Source organism: Cygnus olor, chromosome 3, assembly GCF_009769625.2.
Source record: "Cygnus olor isolate bCygOlo1 chromosome 3, bCygOlo1.pri.v2, whole genome shotgun sequence".
NCBI classification, from domain to species: Eukaryota; Metazoa; Chordata; class Aves; order Anseriformes; family Anatidae; genus Cygnus; species Cygnus olor.
Window position 1 is genome coordinate 105,667,248 of NC_049171.1, and position 20,029 is coordinate 105,687,276.

The following is a 20,029-nucleotide window of genomic DNA, read 5'->3' on the forward strand; positions in this document are numbered from 1 at the left end:
AGATAGATGCACAGAAAGCAAAGCTTGTGGTGGCAGACCAAGACTTGTTAGCCACTACAAACTGCATTTATCCTAGAAAAGAAGCCCTATTTTAAGAATAAATCTTAATCAGTACACTTTAGCTACTTAGTGATAACTAATTTCTATGATATACAGATCTACCATATTCAAATGGTTTTTTGAATAGGGTTTCATTCTGAGCTAAGAACTTCGTTTAGAAATAGACATATTTTGGGCAATCCTCATGTAAATGTACACTTATGGCTCAATCAATAAAAATGAATGGGCTCTGGCCATCCCTTAAATGTATTCTTGCTAGAGAAACATTGACCTGAGAGCAATGAGTGTGCTGCGTCATCTCTTGTGCTGGGGCAGATCCCTTCCCTGAATGACCATCAAGAAGTAAGAGCAGAAATCTAATGGAATCTCATGCTATGGCCTCTCAAGTGAAAATGGAATAATAAAATTGACAATTCGGCCTTCTAGGAGATCTGTTAGGAAACACGAGTTTCACCAGTATCAGTGAGGAGATGGAGAAATGGCTATGGGGAAGCAACTCTGGTTTCTGAAAAGGTTTAAGGGGGAAAAGCTGAACTGAACCATGGGAAGAATTTAAATGGAGGGAGATATCCTTTTTCATCTCCCATCCCAAATGAAAAGAAAAAAAAAAAATCTGTCACTGTCAACAATTTTATGTTTTCCTCGCTTATGTTCCAGCCTATTAGGAGAGCATGAAGCAGTATTATTCAGATGGTGCAGTGCCTTATTGCTACAGGACTATTTATGAAGAAGGCTTATTTGTAAGACTAAGTGAATAAGACTAAAACAGCTTACAGGGAGACAGATATGCAAGAGCTTATGACTTCACCAACCCTTTTGGTTCGTGTTGTTTTAAATAGGAGAAAAGGACAAGGCCATTGAAGAGGGAGGCAAATTAATAGCTTTTAAGAGTTGAGAGTGGGAGGACAAATGACATTTTGATGTGAAGAATGACAGATAAAATGATCCAGACAATTGTGTTTATGGAGAACATAATTCTTGTGCCAATCCATACTTTTTTAAAGAAGCAGTAGCAGTTGGGATCCAAGAAATGAAACAGTAAAACCACTCTCAAATAAACAAAAATGAGAAGCGTAGCTGGGTGATGAATGGTACACTAAAACAGGAAAGCTAATGGCAAGGCTTTGCAGGAAGACTAATATTCACATTCCCCTCTAGACTCCAGTTTGGTTAGAAATGATAACATCAGAGAGTTTCATTTCATCCCTCCCACAGCCAAATGGAAATGTATCTATTCAACAGCAGGGCTTGAGTTAACTAAAGCTAGAACACAATTAGCTTGGATGAGCTCAGAACCATATGAGCTACTGCAATGACATATACAGGAAAAGACACAATCTTGTTGAACTCAAGATTTTGAAAATAAGGGAAAGAACAGAAAAAAATCTTGGAAATTAATTGGCAAACTTTCAAGAAGTAAATTGTCATCACAATTCCCAAATATCTAGCTCATGATGTCTGGGACTTCTGCAAGTGAAACATCTTCCTGAGAGATGCAAGAAACGTGTAAGGTGGGTGTACCTGGTGCTACTCAGGTTTAAGAATGTTCATAGCATCTTGTGGCAGTTTGAAAAACACTCTGAAACCTTTTTACTGGAAAGCATAAGAAACTTGACTCCAAAATGTTCTCATCAAACCCATAAATGTCTTGGTTTCTGGAAGAGCTCTAATGACACACTGAAGGTCAATCAAAAATTGAGAGAAGTCATATACTTCTCTTCTTTCACTTAAATTTAAATAAATGGTATTTGCATGTTTGTATTAGGTGTGACTTCAGAAAGAACTCACACATCTGCATTTGAACCAAAATTTTCTTTGTCTTAAGGCTATATAGAAACACCCACTGCCCCCAGTTTGAGTGTTACACTAAGGGTCTTAGTTATTATTTCCATTAATATACTGCCCAGTTTCAAATTTCACTACCTACTTTAACTAAATATGTTAGTACACAACAAATTATATTAATTCTTTTATTATTAAGTATAACAGCAAGTACAGAAGACTACCAAATTATCTAAAACAACTGACAATAAGTGTACTACTGAATAAGACAGAATTAAAGTGAATAAAAAAAAAAAACTGATATATATATATAGTACCACAAGCTGTTTGCACAGAAAAGGTAAAAGCAAACCGAAGCCAACAATGAAAAAATAATTAATTCTTTAGACATCTAGGATTTTTTAAAGGCTATAGAATAACATAATTCTTCAGATTGCTATTATGAATTTTTGCCTTCATTTCACATCCATGACAAACATTCACATTCTTAGAGAAGGTATGTATTATTTACTCAAATATGAATGTACCTGGGAAACTGTATCGGAGAGGAAAATTAGGACCAACTTCCCGTTAGTGAGTGGGAGTAGGAAGGACATGGCCAAAAGACTAGAGATCTTTTGTTCCATGGAAAATACTAGAATGTCATTTTTTTGCTTGTTTTTAAACAGAACTGAAACATACATTCTGAATAATCTTTGGTTTGGAAAAATACCATCAAACAATTTGAAATTTGAGACTTTCATATTCTATTGTCTTCATGTTTTTACCGTCTATAACAATAATTCAAAATGAACACTGCTTTCACTACTGGCAAAATATGCTATTTGAAATATTGTACTTCTATTGTATTTGGGAGAAATGCTTAAGGCACTAACAATTGCAACATCTTTCTACTAAATGAAGGTGTCCCTATCATGACAACAGAGTTACAGGGGCCCCAGACTGCCTGTCCAAGTCCAGCCTTAGGTCCTTTGGTAACCTGTAACCCTGCTCAGATCATGACTACCAAAAATGCATTCTCAGCCCTTGTCTCTGACAAATATATGGCAAACTGTCCCTCTCCACTGACACCGCCACGCGTATAAAGGCCCAGATTCACCATATCCGCGCTATGTAAGAAAAGACTGTCCCTCCAAATTTCTGTGGGATGGGAGCATGCAAATATGAAATAAAGTAGTAAAAAAGTTGACTAACCTAACCCACCTGAGCTCGGCTCACAGGGATCAATGTCCTCGTCATCACTGGGACATTCAGCTGAGGCCACCAGGATGTCATCTGTGGTCTGCGAAGAAAATAAAAGTCAAATAGGTATATTTTAATTGACTTAACATGTTCTAAGATTCTCACTGGCTTTCCTCGGAATTATGCAAGGCCCGGAGCATTCCAGACTTAATATTTAACGGCACAGTGACACTCTCCAACTCCCTGTTAATGGGACTTTGCTTTTCAATTTGCACTTGTCAGTTTTTAAAGGAACTGTGTTAGATATCCAGTGCAAGCTCTTAAACGTAATATTTTTTTTTGTAAAACAACAGAAAGCAGAAGGACAGAATATGTATATTGGGGCTGCTGGTTTTCCTTATCTCCAGTGTCTCTACTATGATATTACTGAAAACTGAGAGCATTAAAAGACAAGTCAAAATATTGAACTGCCTGCAGCTGTTAAAACTATCAGAAATGTAGTGATGTTTTCTCCATTGATTGGACTTGCTTTTGCAGATACAGAGGCAAAAAAAATGGAAAAGAAGCAAACAAAACTGTCATTAAATTAAAGCCTCTATTCAATGAAAAGAAAGTAAAGGAAAAAAAACTGTAATAAATACATGCAGCGTTAGAAAGTACCAGTTAAAACATTCTGTTGTCTTGAATAAATGATGTGTTGCCTAAGTTCTGTGTTGAGGTCAGAGGGGTTCTGTCCAAAATTATCTTGGACAGTTCTTTGCACAAAAAATAAAAATAAACAAATAAATCAAGACAAAAGAGACAAATGATACAACCCGGAGCACTGTATAGAAAAGAAACTGGGGATTTCTATCTACCTTTTCTTATAGTGCAAGAACAAGAACATATTCAACACAACACAGAGGCAATCAATCTGAACCTGATAAAATGAAATACCTCTTGTTCAAGCCACCTCTGAGAACAAGCATTTAGAAAAATAATAAGAACATCTACAGTTATTAGGGGAAATAATAGCAGGGAAATATAAACTGTCATACTCCTGATCATTTCTCACGCAATTACTAATGAGGTTAAGAAGAAGCTTTTCCTATGGGTAAGATATTTCATAACTGCCCATTTCAAGCTTCCCTTCACCTCACTGGTGGAAATACACAGAGAGAATAAGAAGATGTGACACTGAAACATGTGGCTAAGGATATAGATGACAAAGAGCCATTCTTGATTTCCTGTTTGATATATATTCCAACAAGGATATACAAATCATTTTGCTCAATGTGAAATAACATTTTTAGATGTTTGTTTGCATGAGTATAGGAGAAAGACCTACAGTACCTCAAAGTTTTACCTCATCAGTTTAAGTCTGAACATGTGAATATTATATTTCTAAACATTATGGCCAAAGCTTAAACAATGTTGTTTATCATTATTCTTCTAACTGAAGTTTTAAAGCAAAGCACATTACACTAATAGGCTTTTCTTTGTCATGGTTCAAGATTATTAATGAACACATGCTTTCAGCATTTCTGTGGGGTAGGAAAGTGATACAGGAAAACATTCATTAGTATGTGAAATATAGCAAAGAAAAGCCTGTTATAATAATATTATATTTTACAGGTAGAAGACTGAAGCATAATAGAATGAAATAACTTGCTAAAGGTAATCAAAATGGCTATAGACAACAGCTGTATTATGTTACAGTTCAATGCCATAATCACAAAAATCACCTTTCCTTATAGTTGGGAAGATTTATAACTGGGGAAGGTCACTCTGTAAATCTATAAGGCTGCCAAAGTAAGCTGGCAGATTTGGACATGATAGTTTAAACAAAAAATATTTTCTAGTTGTCCATTCTTTCTGACAAGTAGAAAAACTGATATAACAAAAGTCAGCTGCAAACATCTTGAATTTCTAATGTCCATTTCCTTCCCCCAAAAGACAACCATTTAAGTTTGAAAATCAATATCTATTTAAAAATCAACCTCTGCTTGTGTTTTTTTCTAAAGTACAAAGAAAAAAGAAACAATCAGGTAACCAACTAATAAAGCCTGCACATAAAAAGTTAACTCTGTACTTTAAAAACCACTTATAATAATAAAAAGTAAGAAAAAGTGCAGTGCATCTAACAAACAATTTCAATTTTGTCAGCAAAATCAGCGTCATATATTTTTCCTTCTGCCATAACAATGGAGATGATGCTATACTTGTATGACCTGCAGCAGGAATACCGAACACTTACGAACTGCGCAGTGGGGAATTTTATGCAAGTAAAAAAAAGCAACATATGCATACCTAATAGTCATAGCAGTAAATGATTTTCTTTAATATCTACTGGTCTAACTGGAATTTTGTGTAAGGGTGCTTTGGTACATGAATGTATGTGTAAGTCTGTGACCCTTGTAACTTACGCCAATTGAGGTGAAATGACCAGAGAGAATTATAGCATGACTGCAGTGTCTCTAATTATTCTTTATATGGGATAGTATAGTTAGAGTTTACATCAATTAACTATATTTTCTTTGTTCAGTTTGCACTGCATTCAAAATTACCAGAAAATAACTACAGGAACATCATATGCTTTAAGTACATTAATGTGTGAAAGATACGTTCTTCAGTTACTTATAAAAGGGAGGTCAAAACTGTCTTTGTAAAGTGACACAAATTCCAGTGTTATCTATGGACAGAGTATTCACACTTCTACAAGAACAAAGGGATGTTCTTGACTGATAAAAGTGTATGTACATTATGGATAAAGAAATGTGCATCTCCTTAAGTAAGTGTGAATATTGCGTACCAAGAAAGACCTCATTCATGTCTCTGAGTGAAATTATTTATGTTTCAAAGTCAATACTAGACATAATACTGATTTTGTTGTAGACAATAAAATAAGTATCATTATTTGAATAAGAAGAGAGGGATAAGATCATGTGAAAATTTTCTTCATAAACATGTGTCAGGAATAATTCCAGTTTAAGTATCAATTAATAGATGTGTCACAACCTCCCTCTATTCTCTGCTTTCTCCCAAACACCTTCTCCCCTCCGCCCCCCCCCGAAAAAAGACAAATGAACAAAAGGAACTGAGATGGTAGTGACTAAACTACACATAAAAGTCATTAGACTGCTTAATACAAATTAAAATGGGATTAAGAATTCACTGAAACAGTAGAGAACAGAAAGAATACATAAGTTACAGAAATATTATGGGCCAGCTACCAGACTGCTTTCTCCAGAAGAGCTCTGACTGACAGTAACTTGCATGAACAGAAGGAAGGATTTAGACCTAAGGGTCTCACGCAGCCAAGGGGTATAGAATAATAATGCAAGATGGAGTAATATTTTTTATTTACTGCACATTATATATTCTTCATGCTTTTTAATTTGGATGGGAAGATTTAAAATAAAACAGTTTTCCTAAGCGAATTGCAATTGTTGTTAGCTCTGTGGCTAATTTCCAGGACACGGTTCCAACAATTCTCATTAATCGAGGAGTTAAAAGTCAGTGGAAAATCCCTTATTTACAGTGAGTGACTAAATAGAGTAAGATCCAACTGGTATTGTCATAATACAAGATTGGATTAGAATGTCTCATGGGAGAGTTTTTCAAATTCCTTTAAGAAGTGATAATCTAGTTGTCAGAGATTGAAAATAAATAAATAAATTAAATAGCTGGTGCACAAATGGAAGGCCAAGCAGGATTTTTTTTGATTCTATCTTATTTTCTTTGTGTAGTTTCAGAGCATTTCAGATTCATTCTGTGGCTGTGGCTCTATGAGTTTAAATGCAGTCCATTGTAATACATGGCTTCTTAAAAAGTTGGACATCTGTTCACGTTTCAGAAAAAAGGATGATAGGAAAAGCTTACAATTAATGTGCCAGTATAAAAAATGGATAAAAATCACATTTTCTAAAGCTACAAGTCACTACACAAAGTGTTTTCTGATAATCATTCATGGTTGTGGTCCCTGCAGGAATAAATCTTACATCAGTCAGGTCTCTTAGCAAAAAATAAGGAGTGCAGGATTTGTCTCTTAGCCAAGGGAGTTGAAAATATCACCAATCTGCCACCCTGTCTGAGAAAGGAAATGCTGAATATTTCAAGAAAGCTCCTGGCCAAATCAAAAAATTATGCTCTAGTCATAGCTTACATACAGGTGAAATGCTGTAGCTGTGGATAAATACCAAGCTGCCTCAAAGGTTACAACCACAGGTTCAGTAGTGGTACCAGAAATTACAGTTGTGCTCTTCGCATGCTACATCACTAAAATAAATAAATAAATTGCAAGTGAATAAACCATACAAGAAACTTATTTTTTGATTATTCAATTTTTGCATGACTGGGTGTAAATACATACTATCTTGTTCAGTTTTTATGTATGAAGCCTGTTAAACCTGCCAGTACCAGAGAAATGCGATCTAAAAATTAAATCGCCAATCTGAATTGTGCATTCATTAACAGTATAATGGATCCTGCATATTTTCTCCGACAACTCCACCAGCTTTCTTTTAAAGCATAGCACCCTACAGCTACTCTGAATATAGTTTATTCCTTTCTTATTCAATAATATACTTTATCCCATGAGAACTGCAAGTAAATTCAAATTACACGATAGTTAAAAACTAGTAGTCCTAAATTATTATATATGAATTATAGACAGCATAACCACTTGTGACTACTGTTTAAATTATTTTTGGATTAGAACTTCAGCTATGTAATCAAAACTATTCTTATTTATTTGTACAGCCGGGGCACTTAATGACATCAGCCAGGCACCGTCGTGTTTGGTGCTAAAAGGAGCAGGAAGGAAAAGGCTCTGCTCTGAGTTTACTGTTTAATTTAGGGGCAGATGCAACAAATGAGTGTGTGGGAGAAGAGCAGAGGAAGAGAAGGATTGGGCAAGGATGCTGCTGTGTCCTTGTCCTATGTAAGCGCTAGCAGTGATACAGGTTAGCAGTGTCCCTCACTAGCAGATTCCCCAAAATGACTCTCCAAAACAGCAGGGTGGTCAGGAAGAAAGGAGACAGAGAACAGCCAGGCAGAAGCCTGGCCAAGGAGATATTGTGAACAGATGGTGCCTGAAGAGCATTGCCTGAAGAGGCTGTAGAGCTTCTTGGAGGAAACCGGACATACTTAGAGCAATGTGAGGAGGTGACGGCAGCCCAAACAGTATGGGATGAAGCAGGCAGCACTGAAAGCCCAGTGGGGAAGGGATGGGAGCATGAACCATGGAAGTGAGAAATTAATGGTAAGACTAAGGGAGTAAAGAGGGACTAGGTGGTACAAGGGGATGGTCAGGTAGCTGATATAAACTGAGCAATTATAGGAGGTTTAATGGGTAAATTAATTAATGACTGTTGACAAATGACTATCTGAAAACATACTTTCAGATGCAGGACTAGGAAATTAAACATCCAGTTCACCTGAGAGATCCTTTTAAAAAATCTCCTTTAAAAAAAGGAGACATCCTTTTCCCCAGTTCTTGGTTACCAGCTTTGCTTAAATTGCTTCATTTTTCCTCCTGAAAAAGTTTATTCAAATACTTGCTGTTTAGTTTGGTGAGAATCAGCTACCACTGACATTTAAATGCAGAGGTGTGCTTCAGCTTAGCAGAATGGTATGTAGCTAGAGCCACAGTACAAACAAGGGAAAAAACAACAGATATATACCTCTATATTCTTAATGAGCTGTGGCAAACTTTTATTGAAAATATGGTCCACGTAATATTTACAGAAGGGAGCTTGGAGAAGTCATTTTGTACTCGTGCACTGGACATATTAATTTCTGAGGCAGTGAAGGAGGTTCCTAAAAAAAATATCTCATATATATATATATATATATATACACACATATTTCTCCCCCTCTTCCTCACCCCCCATTTTTTTCTTTAAAATGAAGGGATAAAATAACCTAAAGCAATGGCAGAAACCAACAGGGTATGAAAAACCACAAAAGAGTTCATGTGGAAAAAAATCAAATTTCATTTTTGGGAGTGAATTAGCTGCACAATTTTCTAGCCAAGGCTATGTAATTTAAATCTAATTTGCTGTGTATGGAGCAGATCCGTATGTCTGGTTGTTGAGACAGTTGTAGTAAGAAACTCAAATACGTCACATTAATCAGTAGTACTCTTCAGCTAGCTTCTCCCTAGTGTTAATAAACCCCTACTGCATGAGGCAATTTGCTGGGAAAGATACTACAGTGATCTAGGAACAATATCAACTCTTAGATGACATGTCATTTGGAGAATTGCCTTTAAATTTGTATTTAGCCTGCTATAGGTTAAACAAGTACATGTGCATCAATTACTGCTCATCCACACACATCAAGGAAGTATTCTCTCACTGCCATGCTGCTGAAAAAAAAAAAAAGTTATTTCTGGACTTGGACATTAAAATGCTAATATTTCTAATATTTTTTTGCAAGTTATGTGCTCGCAAAGCTGCATTTTTATTTTATTTTATTTTATTTTATTTTATTTTACGTGGACAGCTAGCCAGTCAGCACTCTGCATCAATTTAAAAAATATATAAAAATATTACTAATTTAAAAATAAATAAATAAACAAAATTTGGCCTTTTGAGGTCATGTCCCTCACCTTCTGCACTATATGAATAATGTTGGTTTCACAGATGTAGATCAAATAAAAATGCATTCATTTTATTTATGAATGTCTCTTTTCTTATCCCCTTATAAAAACATACCAGGAGCTGCTGTCCAGAAAATTAAAGCAACTGGTTTTCCTCTCTCTTTCTGTCCTTATTAGACAACTACTGAAAATGTGAGCATCATCATTAATGATGGCCACCTCTGCCATATTTAAAGGACTTACAAGGAGATCCTTAACATTGCATTCACTACGTAATAGCAAGAACTATTCTGGACTTCCCTTCTTCAAACAAGCTGATCCAGGATTAGCTATGGTTCTTGGAAGCATAACAAGTAGCAAGCATAGCAAGTGGTATGGAGTATGGGAGTTACCATTTCTGAGTTTTCAACAGGAGGAATTTTTTTAATTCTTCTTATTTTTTTTTATAGATTCATTATTAGATCCAAGTCTTATGTTATGGCACAAGGTTTGGTATTTATAAAGAAAACAACTGATGCTTACCATGAACTTTGGACTACTGCTTCAAAATAGTGATTGCTGTAATGAGGGTGAATTGTGCACTTTTCACATATGCCCAACATCAAGGCCAACTCATGTCATAAAAACCTGGTGGTATGTTTTGCATGAGAAGTAACATCAGCATCATACACACTTGCATTGCTAATGCCCTAAACATGTTTTGCAGTGCCAGAAAAATGGGCCAGCATTTGACTTCTTTCCTGAAAACTGTATGACATGGTCTTGCTCATGATTGATGCAGACCTACAGGTACAATAAAAAGACCAGACTGTCTCTATCCCTTGTGCCGGAGATGTTGGAGGGAGGTGGTTGGCTGGGAATAATCAATGTATGAGCTCAGTACCATGTCTACATTGCAATCTTTTCTCCATCCTGCCCACTCCCTCACTTCAGGAGTGGGGTTGGTTACAAACAGACACTCACTTCCCTCCGTGCCCTTGGGACCTGGGGGCTGACCTACAGCTCATTTTGCCCCCAAAGCCCCAAGGGAGTTTCACAAGGTTGCAGAAAGGACTAACCCAGTGATTTCAAACTGGAGAAAGAAACACAGATGAAAAGATATGGCACAGATTTCAACTTTATCCTTGAAAGTAGATATTGACATGCAACATGTCCGCAAACAAATCACTGGCACCTAATTTTATAATACCTCATATATTGTTTATACTATTCCACTTGTTGAAGCAGTCATGACTTGGATGAAGAATGGTTGAATGAATAGTCACATTACTGCTCTCTCATCCAACTTTTAGATTCGCAATGTTGTAATATTTCTGTTTCCAGAAATCATATTTTTTTGCTAATTTTAATTCTCCGATTACAAGTGCTTCTGTCACAGACCATACTGATGAGAAGCTGTGCTACTCTTCAATATAACTTTTCATACATATTTCCCCTAGGTAACTGAAACAGCTTGAGAACAAGGGACAGGAATTCTATGAACTCTTTAAAAGTCACTTGGGCTTTCTTTCTCAGGTTCTCCTCAGGACATCCATGTTCTTCTCTCATGAACACCATACTTCATTATAAAACAATAACTGCAAAAATGAAGTTTGATTTTTTTTTGTTTAAATTTACACCAAATCTAGAATACATGGAACAGAATGTGATTGATGACATGCAAGTCTTTATTTTCTCTTAGGCAAGAAATTAATTTTGCCTCTGAGTTTAAGATAAATGTTTCTAGGCATTATGCTTGTATTTTCTGATACAATTTTGTTTTCAGTCTTCTCTTTTGCTGAAGTAAACATTTTGGTCTCTATTAATTCTGAACTCACAAAACACAGTGGAGGCTTTTGTAGGTTCTTTTTTTTTTTTTTCTTTTTATCTTACAGACTATGTGCTTATGAAACTACAACATTGCTATAGTGATAGCAAACCCTTTCATTTGTATTCCAGTTAGTGAAAATTTACTAATCTCCCCAAACTCAGGCATAGCACTATTAAAGACTTTTAAAATGACTGTTTGAGATGTTGCTTGGGAAGTGGGGTTCCTTTTAATTGACCAGTCTATTGTCAATCGACTACTGTCTCCAACAATAGTCATATTGTCAATATTGACTGTTGTCTCCAACATAGGCCCCCCCCCTTTTTTTCTTCCCTTTTTTTTTTTTTTCCAATTGCAACTTAATCACATGGTATAAGACCATCCTTAGCCAAACTTAAATGCACAGAAAAGCCTAGGACCACTTAGTACTAAAATCCCTCTCATACAGCAGAATTAGAAGGGTAATTATATTGAACTATGTTTCTTCTTATACAGTTACAGTACTGCCAGTTCTACTTACTGCAAGTATCCCTGACTATTAAGTTGCATCACATAAAAGTATTTTGTTCCATTGAAATCCATGGGAATTTTATTATTGGTGTCGAAAGAGGAAGGGAAGAAAACTCCTTCACAAGAAATACTCGCTGTGAACTAACATACAGTGTCTGTTCTTACTCACAGACTGAAAGAGCTTTCTTATTCTGTTTCAAAATGTATAGTACAAAATAGCATTTTATTTCATTTGTTTCTCAGAAATGTAGAAAACTGCATAAAGTATCAGACCACTCTTTGGCCGTTTAGGTAAACCAGACATCTTATCTTGCCTCAGAGACAAGACAGAGACAGTAAACAGATATCATGGGATCTTCTGTTTAACACTGACCTACCCATAGCAAGTCCTATCAAGTTCACTTGAGCATGTCTTTGATTGAAAGCAAATTAGATTAGGTCAGTCAGAAGCAAGAAGGCATCTGCCATTAACCCTCTCTCAACTCTAGTTTTACTGTTCTTGAGGAATGATGTGCAACAGCACCACTGCCAACACTTTCCTTCCTTGATTTTTATAGTTCAGACTACAAGTTAAAACTTTTGAGAGGTCAAGAAGACACTTGTTCCCTCCAAGACACTAGCTCTTTGTTTACATTTTATTCCCAAGTATCATTGGGTGGCACAGACTTACTCAAAGCAGGGAAAGGAAAATTGGCTTTCCACTAACCTCCATTTAAAATGCAGCCTTTTAAAATATTATGCAGTTTGTTTGTTCCACTACTAAAAACCGACTACATTTCCTTATCTTATTTTTTAATCTAAAAGCTCCAAAAACATTGGTAGGACCAGGGACAGTACTGAGGAAACAGCTTAATGGTTTTGCAGGGCAGGCAAATGTCCTGTGGATCACCATTCTGTGAGTGAAACTTGTTAACACTAACAAGAGTCAGACATATGTGCACGGGAAGGAGACAATGCCTAATTGCTTTTCAGTTAAAATAAGTGCTTCATTAAAGCTACTGTTTTGGAGATAGAGTTAATTAGATAGTTTCTGAAAGTGTCCATTTGTCACACAGGTATTTGAGTTTGTTAATGATGCCTTGATTTCATAACTGTCTAACCAGCTGCACTGAAAACACACACAAGAAGCATGCTATAGAGAAGCAGCAACACTGCATGCCCGGAGCTGCTCCACATGACTGCTCTGGCAGCGGCCCACACTTCAGATGATATCATTTAGCCTTCAAGAACCCCTCTGCCATTAATTGCTTCCAGGCTTCAATTTTCTTAAGTAAACACTTTCAACAGAAATCAGAGGACGTTTAAATCCATGTTTGGTATTTGAATAGGAAAAAAATCACTACTGTCACTACTTTAGTGCTATGAATTCAACATACATCACAGAATGGTACAATACCTACACTTACGACTCAATGTTTTCCATTTTGAATATCTTGTTTGCATTTTTATTTATTTTAAAATCAAACTAACTATTTAAAGCTATGTTCCAACCCCACATGTACATTTTAAGTCTGTGTGTATCAAAGCATAAGTTTACATGTATGCATATGTCCTTTCAAATGAAACAGCTCCATAACTTCTCAGACAGGTTTAAGTTAAATAATAATAATAACTGCAGTTCACGCATGAGGTGATTTGAGTTTGGGACCTAAAAGTATGGAATTGTTTCGCAGTGTATATATTGGTTTGCCATAAAATCAGTTTTCCAGTACTGAAGAGAGAAGCTGAGAACTGGGAGACTGTCTCTCCTGTGCTCTCTATACTGGTGCTGACAGCATACCAGAATTTGGACAGGGAGCAGGACTGGCCCAGAACTGAATAGAAAGGAGAGAGAAATCAGGCTGGGAATGATGGTAAGATGGGATGCTGCGATGAAGAGCCACAAGTGTGTGAAAGATAACTGGAACACATTACTGGAGGATTTGGGAAGAGAAATGAAACACTATGCTTGACGGTATTGGTTTTACGTGGCAAGGCTTTGGAAGTAGGGGGGCTTCAGGGGTGGCCTCTGTGGACCCCGTGGTATGGAGCCATGTGGGAGCAGGTCTTGAAGGGCTGCTGTCTGTGGGCAGCCCCCGCAGGCTCAGTTCAGGAAGGACAGCATCCCACGGGAGGGACCCCACGTGGAGCAGGGGCAGAGAGTGACTGTGAAGGGGTGGTAGAGAGGAAGTGTCATGGACTGACCGCAGCCCCCATTCCCTGTTCCCCTGTGCCAACTGGGAGGAGGAAGTGGAAGATGGTGGATGGGGAGAAAGTGTTTTTAGTGTTTTTGTTTGTTTGTTTTGTTTCTCACTTCTCTAGCTTGTTAGTAATAGGTAATAAACTTTATTAATCTCCCTATGCTAAGTCTGTTTTGCCCATGAAGATAATTGTTGAGTGATCTCCCTGTCCCTATCTCAACCCTTGAGCCCTTTTCATTGCATTTCTCCCCCCTTTCCCTTTGAGGAGGGGAAGTGAGAGAGTGGTTGTGGTGGAGGTCAGCTGCCCAGCTAGGTAAAACCACCACACTGATGTACAGTTAAAAGATAGGAACCATTACAAAGGGAAGAGAGGCTAGTGAGGACAAAGAATTAGGGCAAATCAGTGTAGTGACCCATGCAGAGCTAAAGAGAACAATGGGCATGGTGAAGCTTGGGATGAGGACAAAGGATGCTAGACAAGACACTGGCAGGAACAGTTTGGAGTTTGCAGCCATCAGAAAAAGGCTCCAAGATTTCAGCTTTCCATACATTGTCAGTAGCTATCTGCTAACCACTCTAGCAAAGATTTCAGCTTTCCCACACAAGCCTGGTCCATGAGGATTCCTCCTCTTAAAGGACATATGCCTGCTACTTCTACTAATCATGGTTATCTTGGCCTCAGAGATCTGCATGGTGGATCAACACGTTTCAGCTGTGCCAGTTGCCTGCTCAGGGCTTTCTATTTGGCAGTGCATAATGGAATATGTCTCTATAGATTGTTTTTAAAGCAACTGAAAAAATGATACGCATGGCATTTGATTTGGAGTGTTTTAAGGTAACATCCAGCAATTAGGGAATGCCAGAACTCTAGTTTGATGTGAAACCTTAATTCACATGCCTTGTGCCTGCACAGATTAATAACAACATATTTGAATGTCAGCTGGTGTAAAGATGCACAGTTCCAGGGAAACAAAATGTTCACAGTTCAGTTGTGTATTTGGCCCATCATTTAAAACTGAAAGCCCAAATTAGTCCAAAATATGGCAGAGACTTTAAAATAGAATGTAAAGCAGAAAATTAACCAGTCATGCACACCTGTTACTCAGCGTAACATTATGTTTTGACGAGGTTTTTCCATTGTCTAGGAAGAGCTTAGAACTCACCTTCTTTTGTTTTTACAAGACCATACAATTTTATTGTTGAAATTCAATAAAGAAGTAAGGAACTTTCATTTGATTGGAGAGCAAGCAAAGGTATTTTAAGGGTCCTCTTTAAAACTGAAAATGATGTTGCAAGACCCAGGCTCAAACTTGTATGGGAGTCTAGCAGAAGGTCTTGTTGGTGCAACCAAGACTTTGAGTTGGTTCCCTAAATAGGCATACAATGTCAGCAAAGGCTATAATTAAACTCCCAAAGTCCATCAGTCTTGTCTACATAGAAATGTTATTGTGATATTAAATGAAGTTAATTAAAGCTGGTGTAAATCCCAGGTGGACAACTTTATGCTGGGAAAAAAAAAAAAAAAAAAAAAAAAAAGACAGATGTGTTCTGTGTAGCTTTGGAGGGCATTATAAGCTAGCTCCAGCCAGCCCATGGTTTTACTTAGTGTGTCAATAGTTGAAGCAGTCAGACTGCACTGGTTCATCTCTACTTGTGTAATGACAGCAACATGAAGGGTGAGACCGTTTAGGGAGGCAAACCCTTACACCTGCACTGGCATGCTCCATGTGTCTGACTGCAGCAGTCTCCACTACACCTCAATTCTTCAGATTTCATTCTCTCCCCTGTAACAGCCATGTTCTGCTGTCAGAAGAGCAAACTGCACCACCAAAACAAAACAGGCCAACTTATGAGAAATTTTAAATTAAACGTGACTATTTCAGTCTTTCTCCTGTTTGTTCAACATCTATCACCCAGGCAGTTTGTCACTGCCAGCACTCCTTGAGTTCCTTGTGCTGGACAGCCATTGAAGAGCCATGTTCATGTCTCTTAAGCCTGTATTTGTCTGCATAAGCTTCAGTACTGTCTCCCTCCTTTGACTGTATGGCATAGTACTTTAGCACAGGAAGGTTTGTTCTTTCTTCCCCTGCCCTCCCCCCCTTTTTTAAACACCTTTACTAAAGTATGTGGATTCCCCAGATTTCTTAAATTCAGACATAGCTGTAAAACAGCCTTCACACATTGCCTATCACTGATTTCTCACATCTTTAGTATTCTCTGACCTTACATCGGGAACAGAGTCTCCTCTTCTTCAGCTGTTCTTCCTGAGGTTTCTCCTTTGGAGCATGGAACCTCCCTCTTTCCCTAATACCATGCAAAATCCTTATTTATTTATTAATGTCTTCCTGCTGAAAGACTTCTAATTATCCTGCTCGGATGATTGAAGGCTTCTGTTGACCTCAGTGCCCTACCTTTTGCAGTCTACATTCAGACTTCACTGCATCATTCTATGACCCAGAGTAAAATTATTTCATCTGTTGCTCTCTTTTTATCATAACGATAATGGGGTGATACTCTTCACTTTTATTACCAACATACCTGGAATCTTAATATTCATAATAAACTTCAACAGAGAGGAATAGATTTTGAGCTATATGGGAGGAGTGCAGGAGCTGCTAGCAAAACACCATTCAACTGCTACAAAGCAGAAAAAATACTCCTCAGACACATACAAATGTTTTACACTATGACACCAAACAGGAAAGTAGTCTTTGGCTGCTTGTGATATACCTATTGCCATACAGGGCAACTCTTGCTATTTTTTCCCCCCAACAGCACAAGGCAGGAATTGGGTGACAGAATCTGGCCCCAAAATGTAACGTAAACTCAAGTTGTATTATTAGGCTCCCTCAAGAAACCTGATTGGTATTAAACACTGTCTTTCAGTGCTTTGAGTCAAAGAGTTCCTAATAAGCAGAGACAACCTACACCAAAATATGCAGACATTTTAAATAAGAGAAATAACAGCTCCGAAACATTATTTTGATTTTTACAGAACACTAATGTAACATCCAAGCACTCTAACAAATAGAAGGAAAAGCTCTGTAAGTTAGGTGAGACTGCCCATAGAGAATTTCTTCACCTGATCACACAAATTTGCAGAGATTAATTGTATGGAAGGAGCCATGCAATGCTGAATTTCATGATAAATGGACATTATGACAGCAAAAGATTTCCCCTAATGTTCCACTTGCTTTTCAACATTTGAAATTTAATTACTTGGAAAAAAAAATGCAAAAGCCATCAATACCCCAACTATGACACAGTATTTTCAACTTGATAAGACATTTTTGTTCACCATAAAGGAAACTTCAGGTGTGAACCCATGGGAGGCAGATCTCGGACACTATGACAATGTTGCTATAGCAATTATTTGTGGCAACGTTCATCAGTCGCATTTTAGGTCTCAAGCATACTGCTCAGTTCATGCACACTGTTCATAATCAGAATATAAACTGCTTGATGCTTATTGTACCCTAATAAGATTTGTAAATTACTTATTGTGATGCACTTCCAATAACTAGGAATGGAAGAATAGTTTTTGTTAGCAATATTTAATCATGTTTAGGAAAAAAAAAAATATCCATGCATTTGATTAGATATTTCAACTGCTGTTTTCCATGAAGTCAAAGATGTATAAACATATTCTAAAAGCAATCAATTATTTTTTCTGAATTATTGTGCATAATACATTATTAAAATGGGGTCCGGTTTGAGTAACAGCTATTTAAGATCAGGTTAACTTTTAGAAGCAAATGAAGAAAAACGTAGATCAAGATAAAATTTTATAACCATTCAGCATAAGTGAGGGGTGTGAAAATGCAATGTTCAATTATTCTCAAAAGCCCAAGCAGCTGATAAAGCAGAAATTACTGAATCAACCTTGCATGTATTTTGTCCACTTAATAATACTTCACTGCTTAGCTAAACTAAATTTCCTGGCTGTGTTCATTAAAAATAAATGCAATTGTACAACACTTGTGATATTAATGGGCAGATTCAGTCCCCAAATCAAAACCTCAGAGCCAAACCATCCCAGATTATGGGAGGGTTTACGCTTGAAGCAAGCTCAATCTAGCAAAGCAATCTATGAACATAAAACTCACAGACAATGGAAAAACCACCTCTCCGAAACAGACCTTCAGGAGTGCTCAAATCTTGGATTCGGACAGCTAGAAGCACTTTCTTCTACCTACTGTTCTTTAATCCCCAATTAATTTTATTAATTGATCTTAACACTTTTAAAAGTGCTTCAGCAGCCGGAATAGAATGGGTCCTAGGAGTGCATAATGCTTAATTTCACAACAAAATCTTTGGTAATGAAACATCCATCACGGTAAAAAGTGCCCTACATAAAATGAAGCCAATGGGGACCTAGCTGTGCTTACCAGGATGACAAAACTTCTCACTAAACTCTGTTAGATACACCATGAGACAGTTCCTTTGTATTTCCTTCCCAGTAGCTGCAGCCTATCGACTTAATATTCACATATTTCAGCATGTCTTAATATTTTGCTTCAGTGTAATGAAACTGTTGCAACCACCCTCCTTTGTTCTCTCCAGCCTTCTCCTACAGCAGTGTCTGAATTAAAGAAGCAGTTATAAAATAGCTCCTTACACAAATTACACTCAGATATTTTTGGGGGATGAAAATCACAGAAAAAAAAAAAGACTATAATTTAGGGCTCTCAGAGCAAGACTATCATTTCTCTTTGTCTGTTTGGCTTAAAATAAAATCCACAAGCTCCTATGACATTGAAGTCATACTTCTTAACTCGCTCTATCAAGGTGTGGAGCAGGCTAGCCACTCCCTGTAGATTTTTAGTGGTAACACAGCAAAGTCATTTTCAAAAATGCATTTGACACATGTTAATGCTCAGTTTGGAAGGACCTGCTTTGTTTTCAGTGCATATAAGCTGCCCTGTCAGCCCTGGGCTTTATTTATTTTATTTTTTTCAAACTCCAAACAATTAAACAGGTGGTAGCTAACATTAATAATTAGCAGTTGTGTATAGAACTGCTCTTTAGTTTCTCTAATTTTCCACATTAAACATGGATGAGAGAAAGCTGAGGTTGATGTTTAAAAGTACAGGGCTCTTGATAAGGGACAGGCATACAGATGTCTACACAGTCCCAGGGGCTTTATCGACTGGGGAAGAGGTGCCTAGGAAACTCATCTGTAACTTCCATCCCATAATACAGGGGTCACCCTGACACAGTAAAAGAATAACATTCTCCCAGGTTATGCTGCACCCTGGGACTCAGTTCTCTTTCTGTCTGAACTTGAATCCACCTGATATGGTTGTTCTGCAGTCTTGAAACTCAGCTCTTGCCTTATTAGCCATAATACCATGCAACTGTAATGCCATAACCCCAAGCAAAACCCTCTCCTATCCTAGCATTTACCTGTAAACACACAAAAATATTCAAATGCCCCAAGTCCTGGCTTTTAAAAAACAACACAGAACGAAGAAAATCCTTATTTTCCAGAGCAGCAATGAGAAATACATGTTCTCCATTAGGCGGCTGCTACTTGCCTTATTCATAGGGTTTTTATTGCTGCGAAAACAAGCGAAATGACAGCCTTCCCTGCAGTAAATCCCTTTTTGGACCTGGATTTATTTTGGTAGAAACGATCACCTTGGTGCACATAGCTCCACACTTAAAGCTTTCTGCAATGGCTTCCAATTAAAACAGCAGGACAGAGAGCAAATGGCCCATTTCCTTCCCTTAAAACCTGCTGCACCCACGGCTCTGTTTTGATTGAACAACTTTACCATGTCTTTACATGTTTCATAGAAAGCACCTCGAGTAAAAGGTGGGCACTAATGGAGAATGAACAGAGTGGTGGCTAGTAGTTTCCAGCTCAATCAGAGACGAATTAGTAGTTTGCTTCCCAAAGGCAGGACATGGGTCCTGGCCAGC

The 20,029-nt window shown here is 37.4% G+C and overlaps 1 protein-coding gene across 31 annotated transcripts in view; it reads right to left on the reverse strand.

Moving 5' to 3' along the window:
• The window catches only part of NRXN1 (neurexin 1), a 734,224-nt gene that overhangs the window by 13,853 nt on the left and 700,342 nt on the right, over nt 1–20,029 (reverse strand). For 20 of the 31 annotated variants that reach the window (XM_040551878.1, XM_040551900.1, XM_040551893.1 and 17 more), the window contains one exon: nt 3,037–3,124. In XM_040551878.1, coding sequence (XP_040407812.1) covers nt 3,037–3,124 — 88 coding nt within the window. The remainder of the gene's footprint in view (nt 1–3,036; nt 3,125–20,029) is intronic. The other 11 variants (XM_040551901.1, XM_040551898.1, XM_040551899.1 and 8 more) reach the window with 1 other exon arrangement.